The sequence below is a fragment of the Candoia aspera genome, chromosome 3 (assembly GCF_035149785.1).
Source record: "Candoia aspera isolate rCanAsp1 chromosome 3, rCanAsp1.hap2, whole genome shotgun sequence".
Lineage (NCBI taxonomy): Eukaryota > Metazoa > Chordata > Lepidosauria > Squamata > Boidae > Candoia > Candoia aspera.
This window is the reverse complement of record NC_086155.1, coordinates 206,767,690-206,787,285: the sequence shown is the minus strand read 5'-3', so window position 1 is coordinate 206,787,285 and position 19,596 is coordinate 206,767,690. Positions and strand designations below refer to the sequence as shown.

The 19,596-nt window shown below is 43.2% G+C and overlaps 1 protein-coding gene across 1 annotated transcript in view; it reads right to left on the bottom strand.

Annotated features, from left to right (window-relative positions):
- The window catches only part of ADGRB1 (adhesion G protein-coupled receptor B1), a 236,052-nt gene that overhangs the window by 4,999 nt on the left and 211,457 nt on the right, over positions 1-19,596 (bottom strand). Inside the window, exons 27-31 of the mRNA XM_063299720.1 lie at positions 18,598-18,652; positions 14,183-14,913; positions 9,878-9,913; positions 9,157-9,261; positions 8,318-8,371 (exon numbers count right to left, since the gene is read on the bottom strand). Coding sequence (XP_063155790.1) covers positions 8,318-8,371; positions 9,157-9,261; positions 9,878-9,913; positions 14,183-14,913; positions 18,598-18,652 — 981 coding nt within the window. The remainder of the gene's footprint in view (positions 1-8,317; positions 8,372-9,156; positions 9,262-9,877; positions 9,914-14,182; positions 14,914-18,597; positions 18,653-19,596) is intronic.

Sequence of the window (19,596 nt, the reverse complement as noted above, 5' to 3'; positions counted from 1 at the left end):
CACCTTGCCCTCGGTCGGCCCCTCTTCCTTTTGCCCTCCACTCTCCCCAGCATCAGCATCTTCTCCAGGGTGTCCTGTCTTCTCATTGTGTGGCCAAAGTATTTCAGTTTTGCCTTTAGTATCATTCCCTCAAGTGAGCAGTCTGGCTTTGTTTCCTGGAGGATGGCCTGGTTTGATCTTCTGGCAGTCCAAGGCACTCTCAGAATTTTCCTCCAACACCACAGTTCAAAAGCGTCGATCTTCCTTCTCTCAGCCTTCCTTGTGGTCCAGCTCTCACAGCCATATGTTACTACGGGGAACACCATTGCTTTGACTATGCGGACCTTTGTTGTCAGTGTGATGTCTCTGCTCTTAACTATTTTATCAAGATTTGTCATTGCTCTTCTCCCAAGGATTAAGCGTCTTCTGATTTCCTGACTGCAGTCAGCATCTGCAGTAATCTTCGCACCTAGAAATACAAAGTCTTTCACTGCTTCTACATTATCTCCCTCTATTTGCCAGTTAACAATCAAGCTGGTTGCCATAATCTTGGTTTTTTTGAGGTTTAGCTGCAAGCCAGCTTTTGCACTTTCTTCTTTCACCTTCATCATAAGGCTCCTCAGTTCCTCTTCACTTTCAGCCATCAAAGTGGTATCATCTGCATATCTGAGATTGTTAATGTTTCTTCCAGAGATTTTAACTCCAGCCTTGGATTCCTCAAGCCCAGCATGTCGCATGATGTGTTCTGCATACAAGTTGAATAGGTAGAATGAGAGTATACAGCCCTGCCACACTCCTTTCCCAATCTTAAACCAGTCCGTTGTTCCGTGGTCTGTTCTTAGCATGCCTTTAAACAAAATTAAACTCACTCACACACACACACACAGAGTTGTTGTTGTTGTTGTTGTTGTTGTTATTATTATTATTATTATTTATTAAATTTATATCACCGCCCATCTCCCCCAATGGGGGACTCTGGGCGGCTTACAATAAAAGTTAAATTTGAAAAACTGCAACTATCAAAGATAACTGTATTTGGCAAGGATGACTGACACCCCTTTCTTCCTCTTTGTCCCCCACAGCCAGGTTGTTTTCTTTGCCATCTTGGTTCTTTTGTCTTGTGCTGTTTTTGTGTGTTTGTCTTGTTCTTTGTTTTAAAATGTTTTAACAATTGTAAACTGTCCAGAGTTGCTGGGAGTTGGGCAGCATATAAATGTAATAATTTATTGTTGTTGTTGTTGTTATTTTGGTTTGGGAGCTGTGAGTTAGGCTGAGCTTGCACTCCAAGTGAAAGACGTTTCCCCCTTCCCCTTTCCTGCTCCCTGTACAGATGAATTTTGTGAAACTCAATGGGGCACTACTAAAAAAGGAACAGTCGTCAGAGGGATAGAGCAGAAGATGTTCATGGGGACCAGACCATCTCCTGCACATGGACCTCTTCCTCCCTCGAGAACCTATTGTAGGAGTGCCTCCTTCATCATCTTTGAAGTACACACTAGGAGTGTCTGCATCATTGTTTAATTGTGTGGCTGTTGTGGTTTAAGCTAAGATTGTTGTGATGTGGAAGTCAAATCCCATCACTAAATGGACTTCAGAAGCAACAGCATCACTGCCAACTCTTCTGCCTTCTTCTCCTGCAGAACTCTTGGCTAACAAGAGGGATTGTTGTTTGTTGTTGTTGTTGTTATTATTCTATCCCACCTTTTTTATATGTAACTCAAGGTGGTGAACATGCCTAATATATAAGGTGAGCTTAAGGAAATAATATGGGACACCCAAAGTTCTTCTCTGTTGTTTCCCAACAAAATTCTCTCCCACAGATGCAGTCATACAAAGACTGCATCCCCCTTGCTGTTTTAAGTACATCTAGTACGGAGTCCTTGGTGCTCTCTGAGCTTGGCTGTTCGCTTGCAGAGGTTTCATTGCCAGACTAGGCAACATCATCAGTGCGAGGGAGTGTGGGGTTTGCTCCCTGTTTATATACAGGAGCTTGTCCTGCCACTGTTGGTGGGGTGTGGTTTTCTCCTTGGTAGTTCCTTGATTAGGGTACCATTTTCTGCTTGATTGTTTGGTGTTAATCCCTGCTTATCCAGCTGTTGGCTGCAAGAGGGGATGTGTTCTGGTCCTTTTGTTTCCTTCTTAGCTTTAATTGTCTCTTCTGAATGGCGTATAAATGTGAGTTAATTCTAACTAGTTGTCTCTAGTTATCAACATGTCTATTGATGGCTGACTTGTCTCAATGCCAAGCTTCCTGGAATTCCCTAACATTTTTGGATTTGGCTTGGTCTAGGATGCTCACAGTTTCCCAGCTGAATCTATGGTTGAGTCTGTCCATGTGTTGTGAGATTAAGGAGTTTTCATTGTGTTTTCTGACTGCTGGTTGGAGTTCATGGATATATCTAATATTTCAAAATCACAGAATCATGGAATTGAAAGGGCTTCTCAGGCCTTTCCAGTCTAGCTCAGTGCAGGAATTCAAGTTCATTCATCTTTAATCGATGGCTCTTCTGTTTCTGCTTGAAGGGCAGTTGGTTCCACTGCCAAACTACCCTTACAACCAGGAAAAATACTTTAATGTTCAACTGGAATTTGCTTTACTATAGCAGTAAAGATCATTCGATGCAAAGAGGTCTTCAATCTCCCTGATTATATCATTCCGCCCCATCAGATCTAGAAGAAGAGGCATGCTGAGGGTACCTTCAGCTAGGGACATACTTTTGGTGGGTCCCAGGCAATGGGCCTTCTCTGCTGTGGCATCCGCCTTGTGGAACATTCTTCCCCCTGATATTAGTACATTTGTACATTAGCTCCATCCTTTTTGAACTTCCAGAAGTCCCTCAAGACCTGGTTTTGTCACCAGGCCTGGGGCTCCCAGGGAACCACAGACATGCTTAGATGCCTCCATTGCTGAGTTAGCTATCCTTATTCTTTCTTGCCTAGGGTTTGTATATTTGTTTTTTTATCGTATTTATTTTTTAATATTGGTTTTTATATTTTTACACTGATTGTTTATGTATGTTTTGTTTATGTGTTACAACTGGATTGTTGTAAGCCACCCAGAGTTGCTTTTCTGTGAGATGGGTGGCTGTATAAATTTGATAAATAAACAGATAACTCCATATCCTGGACTCTGGAATCATAGCGAATAGGTCTTAAACTCTTTCGTAGGACATTCTTTCAAGATTGGAACAGTGTCATCATACCCCACTTTTCTCCTTAAGGCTAATTACATCCAGCTCCTTCAATCTGTCTTCCTAGGACTTAATTCCTAGTCATTTTTGGTGCCTTTTTAAAAACACGTTCCAGCATCTGAATCCCAGTTGTGCCGAGAACCCAACACATCCTTGAGGTGGGCTTGACCAAAACAGAATAAAATAAAATGATTACTTTCTATACTTTGGAAATCCTACTTACATTAATGGAGCCTAAGAATGTTTTTGCCTTTCTGCAGACACACACAGCAGATTTACAGTATATTCCATTTGCAATGATTTACAGTTCCAAATATTATTCACCAATATTATTACCAACCCAGGCATTACCCATCCAATACTTGTGTATTCAATTCTTTATCCTAATTGAAGAATTCTGCATTTATTGCTGTGCTAAATTCCATTCTTTTGAGCCACTTCTGTAACCTATTGAGATCAATTTTAATTTATTTATTTATCAAATTTGTCACCGGCCATCTCCTCCAAGTGGAGGAACTCTGGGTGGTTTACAATATAAAACAATAAATATATAATAAAATTTCAATATAAATCACACTAGAAAACAATTTCACAGAGCTACCAAATGTAACAAAATCCAGATGGCTATGGTCTCATTCTGTCATTGTATAGGAGGGGCACTTCAAGGCACTAGCCAGCCCCAAGTATGACTTAATGATGTTCCTATCTTGGCTATCAGTCTCTCTGTATTAGGACATTAACAATTGCAACAAATTTCGGCTGCTCTGTGAATTTATTCACCTCTTCACTCAAATAATTGATAAAAATCTTGACAGGTGCCAGCCCCAGGATCACACCTTATGGCACCCCACTTGATACCTTACTCCTGATTGAACATTTTTGGACCTTCAAGCCAGCCACAGGGCCGCTTGCATGATCAAGCCACCCAGCCCACATTTACGTAGAACATCATGGGCTCTTTAATCAAATGTTTTGCTGACACTGAGATATATTACGTTCACAATATTCCGACAAACAATTAAGAAAATTACCTGATTAAAACTGAAATCAAATTAGGCTGATATCATGCTATTATATCACCATGTTTACTTCTGGAAATTATCCCACTGTTTTCAAGGTGCTTAGAGATCAATCTCTTTATGAAGTGGTTGAAAATTTTCCCAGGAATCAATGTTAGACTGATTGATTTGTAGTTTCCCAAATCTTCCCTTCCCTATTTTTGGAACTTAGAACATTTACTTTCCTGCAACCATCTGATCTCCAGGATTTCACAGGGATAATGGATGGAAGCTCAGCCAGACATCAGTAAGATTCTTTACACACAGCTTATCTGGCTCTTGAAGGCTGAATGCATTCAAGGTCAGAAGATGCTCGTTTCTGAGCTGGAATCCTACTTCTTCAATCAGTACTTCACAAAGTGTACGTTGGCCCTTTGAGGCTCTCCAGATCAAGAAACTGACTCCTTGAGAGAACTAGAACTAAGGTACATTGAGTTGGGTTATGTTAACAGAATCTTGCAAGTCTGATGGTGCTTCTCCTCCCCTGCCTCTTATACCCCATTGAGCCAGAGAGGAGCCAACTTGATCCTCTTCCTAACAGTATCTCCCTTCCTAGAACTTAAGGAAAGCTTCTACCCTTGTCATTTCTATAACAGTTTCTGAATATTTCCCTCAGCGCCATCTCCATGGACCTCTACAACCTATCTTCTTCTCTGAGAAGGCTGACACATTTATGGGTCCTGCTTATTCCCATGCATATCTGCAGAGTCCACAACTCCTTCTCAGAGAAGGCTAAGCCAAAGAGGAGTTGAATAATTCTGCCTTTTTGTGAATAAGTAGCTGGAGCATTGAGCTCCGCAACACTACAATCTCTTGAGTTTGCACTTCCTTCCTAGCAATTGTCTCAGCTGCCTGACAAGTCAAAATTGTTCTTGCAAGGCTTAGTGGAATGTTTTCCCATCAGATTAGGAGGTAATTAAAGTTCCCTGTCAATATGACTTCATGCCTCTTTGAAAGATCTGAAAGATAAAAAATTGATAGACTTCCTTTTGCATAATTTCTGTAAGTGTTTCATCCTGGACCTGCAACTTCAGACAACTTCAGATGATGCTAGAACAGAGCCAAAATGGAGCAATTATCCTATTTCTGATAGGAAAGGGGGTGGGGCTGCTGATAGTGAATTTAGCTTCATGCATCACATACACATTGTTTAAAGATAGTTCATTTTAATTATTGTTTGTTGAACAAGCCAGAGTGGACTGGTTCACACAAAAGGTAAATTATGAACCAGGAGTCAGCATCCTGTAGCCCATGGACTGCAGACAGCCTCTGTTCCATTTTTGCAGTTCACAGCCCTCTGGATAATGCCTCTGGAAGTTTTGTGTTTGGACAGTGTTTTTTTTTAAAATTATTTTCCAGGAGGGAGGGAGGGAAAAAGAGATGTGACAAATTTAAAGTGTTTTCTCTTTGTAGCTTAAAACATCCCCAAATAACCCAAAACACCTTTTTGGCCAAAATATTTCAGTCACAAGCCCCAGTGACACCACTGTATCACAGCCATGGTCTTATGGTCCTTGGATGCTGAAAAAAGCTTCTGAAAAAAAAAGAGGACCTTTGTTCCAGGGGTACAAAAAGGTTGCCCTCCCTGCCATAAACCCTGGTTTACAAACCACAGTCATGCCAAGCCAAAATCAAGGCAATTATATCATGGCCTAGCAAAAATAGTAAGAACAGGGATGGGCAAGTGCCAGCATCCGCCAGAGTAATTCAAACCCTCTTTACAAGAGATGAGTTGATAACGCCCATGGATATAGGGGGTGGGGAGCAGGAGTGTGCAAATGGCAAAACCAGCAGTGCACTATCAGCTTTGCCCCTTTTGAACATGCACGGGGGCACATGAAGGGTCAAAAATGCCAAGATGGCAGCCACAACCAAGAAACCTATATAAAAAAAAGGGGTGGAGCTTTGACTGCATTGTTACGGCAACCATTTTAATTTTTTTGAGCCCTTCCCAGTGGACACCCCTTTGGACAGTTCACCGTGTTGCACATGTTCTGATGAACCCATCAGATTCTACAGATGCTTTAGCGCACCATTTGTTGCTTTAGAGAGGAAGAAGGAAGGAATGCCAGAAAGAGAAGGGGGAGGGCATTAGAGATCCCAGCTACCTTGGGCTCTTGCCTCACCCACTCCTTGGTTCAATCCTGTCTTCCATAGACCCACTAACAGGTTATCCCCAACAGAGTGTAGCACTCAACAGAACAAGTACTGCGCTTTTCTGCTTTAGTGTGTTAGTCAAAGAGTTTTCCAGACCCTTGATAATAATTTCTTCCAAACAGTGTTTTCTGAGCTGTGAGTACTCTCTAAGTTTTGGAGGAAAAACAGGGAAGCACTTTTGATCCTCCTGAGATATGCTGAGTTCTTCACAAAGGGCTTTCTTCCATCAGCCCTGCCTATTCCATCATGATAATAGGAATGGGTGAAAATTCAGCTCAGATCTAAATTGCTAGCCTCCTTCTTCTTTTTTTCTTTTTACATTTTGTCAAATAAAGTCACATTTGCACTCATGCTTTGAACGAACACAAGAAAGCCTTCTTTTCTTAATTATTTGGTAGCTATTGCTATCTTCTTCACAAGCCAGACATCTACTGTTTTGTTTATTGTGCATTTTTAAGCACCATCTTTTAAATAGCCTTTTTAAATATAAATCATTTTGGGAACCAATAATGTCAACCATCTTGAGAAAGCAGAATTTGCACATCTGGATCACTATTCTTCATCACCACCTTGTTTTCATTGGGGGAGATGGAAGCAATCAAACGTTGATCCATCCCACTTCTGTAATTCACCTTGTTCTTGGCTATCTCCATCCAAAGCCAGGTGTTCTCCTGAAGGCCAAGGTCACTTAACTTGTCAGTAATTCTCTCAAAGCAGTCCAGGTCAGGGAGACTTCTATTTTGGTCTATTTTGGTCTAGTGGTTAAGGCAATGGGCTAGAAACCGGGAGACTGTGAGTTCTAGTCCCACCTTAGGCACAAAAGCCGGCTGGGAGACCTTGGGCCAGTCCCTCTCTCTCAGCCCAAGAGCCAATCAGGCATGGTAGGAGAGTTCTAGTCCCGCCTTAGGCATGAAAGCCAGCTGGGGGACCTTGGGCCAGTCCCTCTCTCTCAGCCCAAGAGCCAATCAGGCATGGTAGGAGAGTTCTAGTCCCGCCTTGGGCATGAAAACCAGCTGGGGGACCTTGGGTCAGTCCCTCTCTCTCAGCCCAAGAGCCAATCAGGTGTGGTAGGAGAGTTCTAGTCCTGCCTTAGGCATGAAAGCCGGCTGGGGGACCTTGGGCCAGTCACCCTCTTTCTCAGCCCAACTCACCTCACAGGGTTGTTGTTGTAGGGAAAATAGGAGGAGGAAGGAGTGTTAGGTATGTTTGCCACCTTGAGTTATTTATAAAAAAATAATAAAGGTGGGATAGAATTTTTTTTAAAAAATTGTATCTCAACTGATTATGGAGTGCATTGTTGCAATCATAAATAACCAAAAGATTTCTAAGAAAACTAAGTATACCAAAAGTTATCATTGGTATACATGCATTTTCTAACATTGGGCATGAGATTCGTTCATGTTTTTGTGCCTGTTCAGGGTTTACCTGCTTGAAGTTGGTGACAGAACTAAGAAAAGTTTCATAACGAAGCAGTGCGGCATAGGGCTCAAGATACATTGGATTGGTACTGTGGAGATGTAGGTTCCGGTTTGCTGCCTATTGAATCAGGGTCTCGTAGGATGGTTGATGTGGGGGCTGTTACGTAACTACCTTGAGTTCTGATAAAAATTGCATCTCTCTTACAGTGGAATATAAATATCATAAAGAAGTCTGGAAACTCTACCATGTTGGATGTGGGCAAGGCTAGGAAAGGTGACAAGCCATTATGAAAGGTTGTGGTGGAATGCAATCCAAGTTCTATCAATGTGAGTGGATGGATGACTTGATCAGGTCAGAGGCAAGGAAGCATTCAAAGAATTCTGGTTTGTGACTGGGAAGGCTGAATGTTCGTTCTGGTGAAAGGATGTGCCTGAGAACATGCAGCATAACAAGTTTGGAGGGAAGATGCATCTATGAGCTTCTTTAAGGAGAAATGCAGGCAGTAAGACTTACGCTAGCATTAGTTTTATCACTTCCACCTGAAGAAACGCTCCATCTTTTCATAGCCTAAACATATAAGAGAAAATAGGGTGGGTTTTTCCCCCTTTCACCCAACATTGCCAGGCTGGCATATATGGAGATGACAAAAGATGGTTGATATTCCTGGAAACTTATTGAAATAAAAGAAAAAGGGGAATAAACAATTGGGAACATTATTTAAAACACCTTGCACTTAAAGGAACAAATATAACCAATGCTCACAAATCTTGGCTGTTGGCAACAATCTGGAGGATACTGGGCCACCAATATCTGGTTTAAGAAACCAGCACCAGAATTAGAGATATCCAGTGTGGAGATAATTAAGCTCAAATATATCCATGTGATCTACATAATACTGGCTACGAATGCCCAATCACAGTCTGTCTTTCTGGCTGCTCCTCTGAATAGATCAGTATTGGTCAGGTAGATTTAGAAGTTTATTCAAAGAAGAAGAACATTTCCGAGAAATTGTTCTGGGTGGATGGTTGGTGATCTGGCACTTAGGGAAGAGGGAATGTCCTGTTTTTTATTACACAACCCTATCTCCAGCTTTCCACGGCCTCCAGGGCTTCCTCACTTCTAGGGAAGACATCATCTTCTCCCATGGACCTTTTCCAGTAGTGGTGGTACCGTCAACACCAAGAGAGAATTCTGCCCTCTAAAACTGTTAGCAAATTTCTCCTTCACCTTGGGAGCTTTAGAGAAACTACCTCCCTGGTTTCGTTTCTACAATCTTAGGTAGAGAGTTTCAAAAGCCCATCTGCACCCAGCTCTACCAGAGCTCAGGAACTTCCAAGTAGGGAAAGACTCACCTTACTATCCATTGGTGGAGATTCTTTCTGTTTCTCTGCATGCTGCAGCTTCCGGTTCAAGTCCTGGAACATATCTTGGTGACGTTTTCTTGTGTGCATGATTTTCTATAGCAGAGAGCATTCAGATAAGTCAAGGGTTTTTGGTTTCATGGGAAGCAAATGAACACTGAAGAGAATATCTATAGCTCAGGGTTGAACTGTGGAGTCCCTGGTGCTCTCTGAGCCTTGTTGTTTCTTGCAGACGTTTCATTGCCCGACTAGGCAACATCTTCAGTAGAAGAAGGGAGTGGTTTTGCTCTCTGTATATATACAATAACCCCACTCCCTTCTTGCACTGAAGATATTGCCTAGTTGGGCATTGAAATGTCTGCAAGAAAACAGCCAAGCTCAGAGAACACCAAGGACTCCACAAATGAACACTGTACACAATTAAGTGGCCGAATGGCCTCACAACCTATCCTTCCCCCAATCTCCCCCTTTCAGTTTTTTAGAATTATTTATTGAGGGGCCAAGTAGAAAATCTGTTCCCAACTGTATTTCGGATTCCAAAGGAACCCCAACAGATTCCAAAGAAACATAAAATAAAAAAAGGGAGTGTATTCCAAGGTGCATGTTACTCCAGAAAGTTCAGAGGAAATCCTTCACTTTGAAATGGGGATGAAACTACAACTCCAAGGAAATCACCCAGCCTTTATTACTGAAACAACCACAAAACACTCACCTCAAAATCTAGTTCTGCATACCGTGATTTCCGCCTCTGAAAATTAAAAGAAGAGGAAGACCAGTTATGATCACTTGACAAGGGGTTGAGCACACCATATGAGAGCATTTAGACTTTGGTCCCACATTAGGGACACGTTTGGGAGCCAGCGTGGCCTAGTGGTGAAGAAGTTGGATTAGAGAAAGGAGACTCAGATTCAAATCTGCTTTCAGCCACAGAAGCTCGCTGGGTGGCTGAGCCCCTCAAAATTTCTCAGCCCAACCTTCTCTACAGAGTGGTTGTTGTAGGAGATATGGAGGGGGGCATGCAATGCATGCCACCCTGATCCCCTGAAGGAAAGTCAAACACAAATCAAATCAGTCAATCAAGGTTCCTTCCTACTAGTGATGGCACTGAAGAACATCCGTTCCAAGGGGTACCACTACCTTTTTCATGCAGGTTTTCTCCATGAGATGCTGTAATTCATGTAACACATGGTTCACCCTTCCTGTTTTTCCATGTATGTTGCCAACCATGCTGGGCTGACAGTACACTTTCCCTGATTCATGGCACTTCTTATTTTCAGGAAGAAAGTGAAACAGTCCAGCCTTTATGTACCTGCAAGCAAAGAGTTCTCCTAAAGGGCTTCTCAAGGGTTAGGGTTAGGGTTAGTGGCAGTTCAGACTTATGACGGTGCCGAAAACCTGACTTGCAACCAGTCCTTCCACTTATGACTGTCACAGCATCCCCACAGTTACATGATCATGATTTTGGGCACTTGGAATCCAGGTCACATTTATGACTGTCACAGTGTCCTATGGTCATCACATGACCATTTTTGGTCATCACATGGCCATTTTCAACCTTCCCAGCTGGATCCCGGTAAGCAAAAACTATGGGGAACTGCATGATTCGCTTAACAGCCACGTGGCTTGCTTAATGATCATGATGATTCACTTAACGGCAACCACAAAAAAGGTCATAAAATTGGGTTAGATTTGCTTGATGACTGCTTTGCTTAGCAACCAAAATTCTGGTCCCAGTTATGGTTGCTAAGCAAGGACTATCTGTAGTTGCTTTGTGCTGCTCCATAAAGTTAAGTAACTGCATAATGGATGTCACTAGTGTCATGGCCAAGAACTCAGACTTGGACTCTGACTCTGAAGAAGCTGCTCCAGCTGAACCTGTGGAGTGTCAGCCTCAGAAGACACCAAGGCAGGAATCACCGGAGGCTGATCAAACACAGGCACCATAGTGAAGTATGGCCTCCAAGCCCTCAGACTCAGGAAGTAGAGCAGAGAGCAGAGCAAAGACACTCAATGAGGCTCCTTGCCCAGGAAGGGAGCAACCCTCTTAACTGAAGAGAGCTGGCTGCAGCCTGATTTAAGAGGCAGCCCTGACCCACGTTTCTCTGTTGGAAATGACTGTCTGATCTCCTGCTCCAACATTCTTGTGAATCCTGCTCATGAAACTCTGACCTTGGACGGGCTGGCAAACCTGACTTGCTCTCTGGACTTTGGACTGAATTTCGACTTCTCTTCTGCATGTTCCTGTTGAAAGCAACCCCCACCCCCCAGGCAAGCTCTCTTTCCAAGAGACTTTGTTGATTTACATTCCTTCCCTTGTCTGCCATTATCTGCTCAGCCCTGAATAAACTGCTATTTTCACCTAGCAACTGTGTGCGTGTGTGTGTGTGTTTGTGAGTTTGAAGCCTGACACAGGACAACTAGGCTACAGAAGTCCTCATTAACTAGGAACAGGGCTGCAAACATACAGGCTACCCTTAGATGGCAGCAAAAGATACAGAGAAATCTCTTTGCTACTATCTAGTGGCCTTCTAGGTGTTTGCAGCCCAGAAACTAGCAGCTAAGTTGTAGCACAGAAGTTAACAGACAAGCACACAACAAACATTAATTGTCGGTCAGCCACTAACATGGTCAGATCTCTTTGCTGGTGGTTCTGGCAGCCCACAGCCAATTTAACTAAGTAAAAAATGAGTCATAATTTTCAGAATATGAAGTCCCCACACAGTGCTGCCCCAGCAGCTCTTGCTCCGAGAGAGCATTAGCAAGGCTTCATGAAATATCTAGTGGGCAGGAAGATAGCAACGGGCAGGGCCTGGTAACCTCAGCTAATCATTGTTTGAAGGGTATGTTTGGTTCTGCTGAGCTTTGGTGTCGAGGGCTGCGACTGAGGGGTCACTTTTTAGTTATTCTTGCTTTTCTGGTCTTTTTCTTGGGAGACGCCAAGACTAGAGATGCAACTGACTCGGGTTGAAGGATCCCCACAACAGACAAGTCTGTTGAAGTATCTGTATGACTGGATCTGCCTTCAGTTGAATTTTATCCTTTGCGGTTTGGTGGACTGGATCAATTAATCTTTTCTGGTGATCTCATCACATACTTGAACCCTGGCCCCAACTCAGTTATTTTATTTACTTATTTACTTATTTATTTATTTCTCACGTTTCTGAACCGCCTATCTCGCAAGCGACTCTGGGCAGTTTACAATTCAGTTAAAATAACAAGAGATTCAAATCATAAAAAGGAGTCCATCATAAAAATATAGATAGAAAATAGAAAATATAGAAAATATTTAAAATGTATATAAAATACACATTCCTCAGAGCCACTTCATGGCACCAACCACCCCCGTGATTAGCTATCCCCCTCCCACCCAAAGGGAGGTGGCAAAGCCAGGTTTTCACTCCTTTTCGGAAGGCCGGGAGAGTGGGGGCCTGCCTCACCTCTGGGGGTAAATTATTCCAAAGGGCAGAGGCCACGGCAGAGAAGGCCCTCCTCCTGGACCCTGCCAATCAGCAATCTCTTATGGACAGCATCCGTAACATGTCCCCTCTGCCTGACTGGGTGGGATGGGTTGATGTGAAGGGGGTGAGGCGATCCCTCGGGTAGCCTGGTCCCATGCCATGTAGGGCTTTAAAGGTGATAACCAACACCTTGAATTGGACTCAGAAGCAAACTGGCACCCAATACAGTTCATGCAGCAAAGGTGTTATATGCGCCATCCTTGGGGCTCCTAAGACTGCTTGCACGGCTGCATTCTGGACCAGCTGTAGCTTCCGGATACTCTTCAAGGGTAGCCCCACATAGAGCACATTGCAGTAGTCTATGCAGGAGATGACTAGGGCATGAGTGACTGACTGAGTGATACCACTGGCTGTGTTTGCATTTACAACACCCAACTCAGTTATTAAATTCACTAGGTTGAATCTTAAACCACACTGAACTGTAGCTAACGTTGAGCCATAAACTAACCAAACAGGCTAAGCAAAAATAAACAAAACCCTCTACTCCACCACCACCACCAAACAAATCTAATCAGGATTAATCCTAACCAAACTTGACTTTAACTGAGGAAATGCATAGAATCATAAAATGCAAGAGAGGGAACGGTCATTGGAGGTCATCAGCCCAACCCCTTGAATATATTGTGTTAGGGTTAGAACTCAGTCCCTGATTACTTGCCTGGGCAGCAGCTGAGGCAAGCTAGAGTGGGAATGAGGGCCATTGCCTTTGTTCCCACTACCAGGAAGGGCTGAGAGGGAATTGCAATGCCTGAAGCATGGAGCCCTCAAACTAGGGAGACGCAACAGACTCCTTCTCAGGCTCCCAGAATAAATATCTGTTCCAATAAGACTACTGCATATTTCATCCCAGAAGCATCCCCATTTCTGCATCACTGGGCCAGCATAGTTACGTGGTTCTGGGGCTGAGATTTATGTCCAACTGGGACTAACTGAAGATGCTTGGAATTGAGATATCTGCAAGGGTAACACAGAAAGATGCTGCATAGGTCATTCGTGTCCCTTGAAGGACAAGTAGGATAGGCAAGTGGAAAAATTAGTAAATGTAAAATAATTTGGAAGCAATTATATGTATAACAAATAGTTGTCATTAATGAAGGCCATCAATAAGAAAAAGAATCTTTCTAGGACAGGGATGGGCAATCCAACACCCTGAGATGACACTGCTGGAATTCAGGGATCAAATGCCTGAATGTTGATGACACCATTTCAGAATTTAAAAAAAACCAAAACATTCTGGGGTGGCTTTAACAGTGGAATTAGGAATGATTTACCACTGAGAAGCCTCATGCTTCCCAACCCACCTCCTGAAACAAACAGTGCAACTTCTAACAAGCTCCTCCACTTTGGATCTTGGCTCAAAATAAGATTGCACACCACTGCCTTAAGACGTCTATCCTACCCCTAATATCTAAGCTTTTTTATAATGGCAGGTGCAAGAACAGAATTCCAGGTGTTCTGCAAGCCAAGTATGGATAAGACCACAACGTCCAGCCACTTACTTCAAGGGAGCTCATGGAGAGAGTGGAGACTGTCTCATTCTTGGTCACAATTCCAGTGTTAATGGACTTGCCCGTGTCATACAAGCTGTTTGGCATCTGTGAGTCAGTGGATTTATTGACCAACGGAGGAGATAACTGTTGCTGCTGCTTTATTGAGGAAACCTGCACTTCCCCACAGCTGATCCCTGCAGGCTCCCTTGGGGGGCTCTTGACCACAAAGCCTGGATCTGTGGCCATGCTGAGGTGGATGAGCCTTGTCTGTGGCATCTGGTCGATGTTGATGCTGTACTTTGTATCGTCCTTGGGTGGTGGTGGTGGCGGTGGTGGTGGCGGTGGCGGCGGCGGCGGTGGTGGTGGCTTGGGCCGCAAGGTGGAAGTGTTGGTGGGCAGAATGACATAGCTGGTGTCTCTGGCTTGGTCCTGTGCCCGTGAAAGCTCTGAATCCAGCTTTTTGAAGATATCCCCATCACAGATGTAAATGGATTTGGGAGGTTGGCTCTTGTCCTTCTTCATAGTAAGAGTGTGGTTGTTGAAGTCATTGAGGTTGATGGCTCCCAGGTAGTGTGGGGAGCTCTGGAGATGCATTTTGGAGACATTGGCTGGAAGACTGTTGAAGTTCGATGAACCCTTCTGGTGGTTCAGCTTCAGCTTCTCCTCATCCTGCAGTGATGGACGCTTCAGGGTCCCTGTGATGGTCATGGTGCGGCACGTGCTGATGTCTTTATTTAGCACTAACAAATCAGGGGGAAAGAGTTGCAATTTCAGGAGGTGCTACACAACCGATTATGCTACACAACCACACATGTCTCCCCTCATTCTCCAAAACACAGGTATCCTAATAGGATTATTACTTTACTGTCACCCAGTGCCCCAAACATGAATGCTCACCCCGTGCTCACCCTCAGCCTCCAGGAGTGGAGTAACATTAAATTTGACTTTCCACAAATTCATTGTATGAGAACAGTGGGAGGGAAGGATCTATCTGGTTTTTAATGAACCTGCCATAATAAATACATTTCAAATTAATCTCAAATTCCCTTAACCACCCAGGTAAAATTATAAATGTAAATAAATTAAAAACACAAATGCACACACAATAATTTATACATTCTCTAGGGATGCCGTGGTTTAATCTGCAGTTTGATTACTGATGCAAACATTGTACTTCTGCTGACATAAATAATGTTTGATTCTATTCAGTTTGATTTATGTTGTGCAAAGTAGCTGAGCAGCAGCTGGATGGGGGCCCCCTTAGATAAACCGCTTATAGGGGAAGCGGTAATCCAACGGAATGCACAACATTTTGCACCGTATCTGTTCTGTGTGCCTGAAATGGGAAAGATTTGTGGCAACGTGACAATTCCTTCCCTGCACACCATTTCACAGGGCCCTGGGAGTGGATGTGAATTTGAAAGGGGATTTAAATCCATTTTCAACCTTGTTTCTAAGAGGCTTTCGTAAGGCCGTGAAGACCTGGCTTTGTGCCCGGGCCTGGGGCCTCGAGCGTGTGGATGGTCCCGTCTCTTGGCTGTATTAACATCCATGCACTGCTCACTTGGCAGCCGTGTATATTTATTTTGTATTTATTTTATGTTTGAACTGTTTTAAGTATAATTGTTTTAATTGTTTTATGGTTTTATTGCTGTAAGCCGCCCAGAGTCACTTGCTGAGATGGGCGGCTATAGAAATCAAACAGATAAGTAAGTAAATCAATCAATAAAAAGCACAACTGTTTTGGCTATTTCATCAGGGGGAGGGGTCAGTTATTTGGAGAAAATAGGCATGTTAAAAGAGTACTTGGAAAGTTCATGAATCCATGGGACATTCTGGAATCAGACAGTCTAATACCTAGTAATACAGTACATTTGAAAGCTGCATTCAAGGAAGAGGAAGGGTCTTACACATCTTAAATATTCTGACGTGCAAAAGCAAACTTCTTTCTCCTGCTTTATGTTATTCATTTCTGAAAAATGGTTGGATAAAATTACAGCTGGCTGTTTTCTATTTCTTTTCAACTTGGGCCCTATCTTTTGCTAGCAATAAGGTTGATAGATTGAGCTGAAATTAGAATCTTTGGCATTTCTGTTTCATCGTCAGTTGGATTTATAGTTTGCCTTCTCTTCCAGGAATTCAGGAGATCTTCAGTGACAACAGCCTTTTCCGGTAGACTGGACTGAGAGAGAGTGCCTGACCCACTCTCCCAGGGAGTTTCTCTGCCTGATGGTGGACTTAAATGGTCCAGAAGGGTCAGAAAATTCAAGACTGAAGTCATGGCCATGCTACGTTGGCCACCATCTTGACATTTTTGCCCCCTCCCTCAGGGACACCCCTGAACATTTACCTTAAGACTTGCAGATGCACCCACCTTGCTTTCCTGACATTTTATGCAATCCCAACAAAAATGATAATAAAATAAAAATAAAATAAAATACAGGTTTCTGCCTTTCATAATGGCCTGCATTTAGTATCATTCTGGGCTCTGTGGGAGAAAATTGGCGGTGGCCACCAAACCTTTTTCGGACAGGTGGGGAGTTAGGGATAGGAAAAAAGAAAGAAAGAAAAATAGCATTTTATTTTTTAGAAGAAATGTATTTTGCAAAAATCCAGCTCAGCTTTAGAAAAGCACTCACAAGGAAAGGAGGAGGAGAACCAGAGATGTGTAGAATGGAAAGACAGAAAAAGAAAAGCGAAGAAGACAAAGTTGGAGAAGAGAAAAGAATTGCAAACCTGAGATTAGCATATTTGATTGGTGGATGGCCCCTGAAGGCAGGAGAGGAAGCAAGAACAATTCAGAGTTCCTCAAACTTCCTCTTGAAAATAAGGAGTCAGAGTGGGACTGCAATAAACTGTTTTCATTTAAAGGGAATGGTGGAATGCAGTTCCCAACCCATCATAATGTGATGTGGGAAGGACCTTGGGAGACAGGAGGAAGAGCTGCAGACTGGACAACTGTCATGCAAAAGGTATCTCAGCCCACAGGAAGAAAAGGGATGTGGGAAGCATCTCATATGGGACCCTCCTTAGGTCCCTTCTGAGAAATGCTTTCAGACTAGCAAGATTCTGTTACTGTAATCTTACAATAAAGATAGTGTTAGTACTCATGGTTGGTGCTTCTTGCCTGGACTACCTTGAAGGACTCACATCAATCTTGCTAGCCTGAAAGCATTTCTTCCCTCCTCTTCTTTTACTCTCTGGCAAACTAGGGAGGGTCCCTTCTGAGATGCTTCCCACACCTCTTTCCTTCTATGGGCTGAGATACCTTTTCCCTGCCAGTTGCCCAGTCTGCAGCTCTCCCACCTGTCTCCCAAGGTCATTCCCACAGACCATCTGCTCAGCATCAGTGCACAGCACTGTCACAAACTGGAAGCAGGTTGCCAGCTCTCAGCACAGCCTTTCTGGCTGTTTCCAGAGGAAAGACGTAAAGATGAGAAGCTTCTCATTTCTTGCAGACCCGAGTGTGTGTCTGGGCCACAAAGGGCTGTGGTTAATCCACAAGGCCCATAAAGCTCAGAGGCAGCAACTTAGACCGTTCGGAGAATCTGAACATCAAGCATGGAAATCAGTGCACAAGGAACAGGGAAGAACTCAGGTCTGCATTTCCAAGCAAAGTGCAGAGGGACTAATATGTATACTGGAATATTAGCATTTCCCAAATAAATTTCATTTCAGCTGCAAAAATGCTCGAGGTGGTACTTCGTATGTTCCATAGCATAGATCATAATTCCTTACTTGTGGAGTGAGATATTAGCCGGCAAGACTTATTCAGATGTTAGGATGGCTACCTCTACTTTGTCTAATTCAAGTTCATGCCAGACCTTGTGCCTCTTTGGTAAGGCATTTCAAAGAAGTGCCCAACAAAATTCACGTTGGGCTTTAGCTATCTCAGAAACCAGCCTTCTACAACCTTTAGTGGCTAGGGTATACATCCCAGACTGGAGAGATGTGAATCGCGTGATTGTAATCTGAGAGAGCTCTCTCTAGTGGTAAGACCTAATTAAAATTTGATGATCTCAATAAAGCTAAGTAAGGTCAGATCTGAGTAGAACTTGAATGGGGAAAACTCCAGGACTTGACTGGTTATAAAACAACAACAGCAACAAGAAAGAAATAGAAAAAAACACTTCCTATTGTTGCCACAAAAAGTGCATGATTGATTACAGGTCATAATTGAAGGTGAGCTGGACTCAACTTTACCTTTTTCAGCCTGGGAAGGCCTTCCTCATCTTAGAGGAAAGTACACAATGGAAAGCCAGGCTTCAGGAAGCAGGAGGACCTCAAAGATCTCCAGGAAGTGGGACAAATAAGGGACAGTTCAGACATACAGACTCACAGGCAATACAGTTCAGCACAATTAGGAAATGGGTGAATAAAAATCAAGTTCAATTCCCAAACCAGGTCACTTGTTGATGTCTCACCTGTTAGGTGCTCACCTGATCTACAAGCCATGTCCACGTCTTTCTCAAAATCAGTCTGGAAGACAGAGAAAGCAGAGGGAAGATGTGATCAGCAATGTGGAAAGGAGAAGGTGGCTATAAAAGGGCAAGATTTTGAAATTCCAGCTTTTCAACCCTATGGAGCTGAAAAGCAAATGACAGCTGTAACAAACCCCTGGTCACCCAGAAAGTTGGTTAGAGGTAGGATGTCAAATACATAGTTATGCTAAAACCTCTTAATGCTTGGTCTGTTTTTTTTTTTTTTTCCCCCTGGCTGGCTGGTGAAATCAGTACCAAAATACTTATTTGTGCACATGTTTGTGGGTGGAAGGAATGGGTGGGCAGAGCTGGAAAGAGATGCAAAAAAATAATTAGGCATGTTCATTGCACAGAATGTAATGAAGCAGTAGAGGATCATCTGCATTCAGTGGAACCTCACTGTGGGTATTTTAGTGCATATCTAATTTATGCAGGTGAATCCTAAAGAATATGAATGATCAGGACTTTTTCCTGAATGCCGATGAAGTTGCACCGTTAAGAAGATAGTGTCAGGTTTCACCTTCTGTGTCGTCACTGAAAGCACGTTGGTTCATCTTACTAAAAAAAAAGTTGAGGAAGCCCAAGTTTTGTCCCTGGGAAAATGGCTTCTCACCTCACTGTTTCTCCTGGAAAATTGGGAGAAGAGATCTCTCATGATAAATGCTCTTTTCAAGCATGGGGCATCAAGTTTAAATGCCATGAAAAGCTGAGTTTTACAAAAGCAGTCAAGAGAGAAGGCGAAAGAAGCAAAGCAATCATCTAACTGAACTTGTGAAACATTTTCAGTCAAGGCAGGTGAGATCAATGGGCTCTATGTTCCAGAAGATCCAAGAAGATGTCCTTCTATCAGATGGAGCCCCTGGTTATTTGAATTCCACTAATGCAGTCTTTCTTCAAGCAGGTACCCTCCAGATACATCAGGCTACAACTCCCATCAACCTG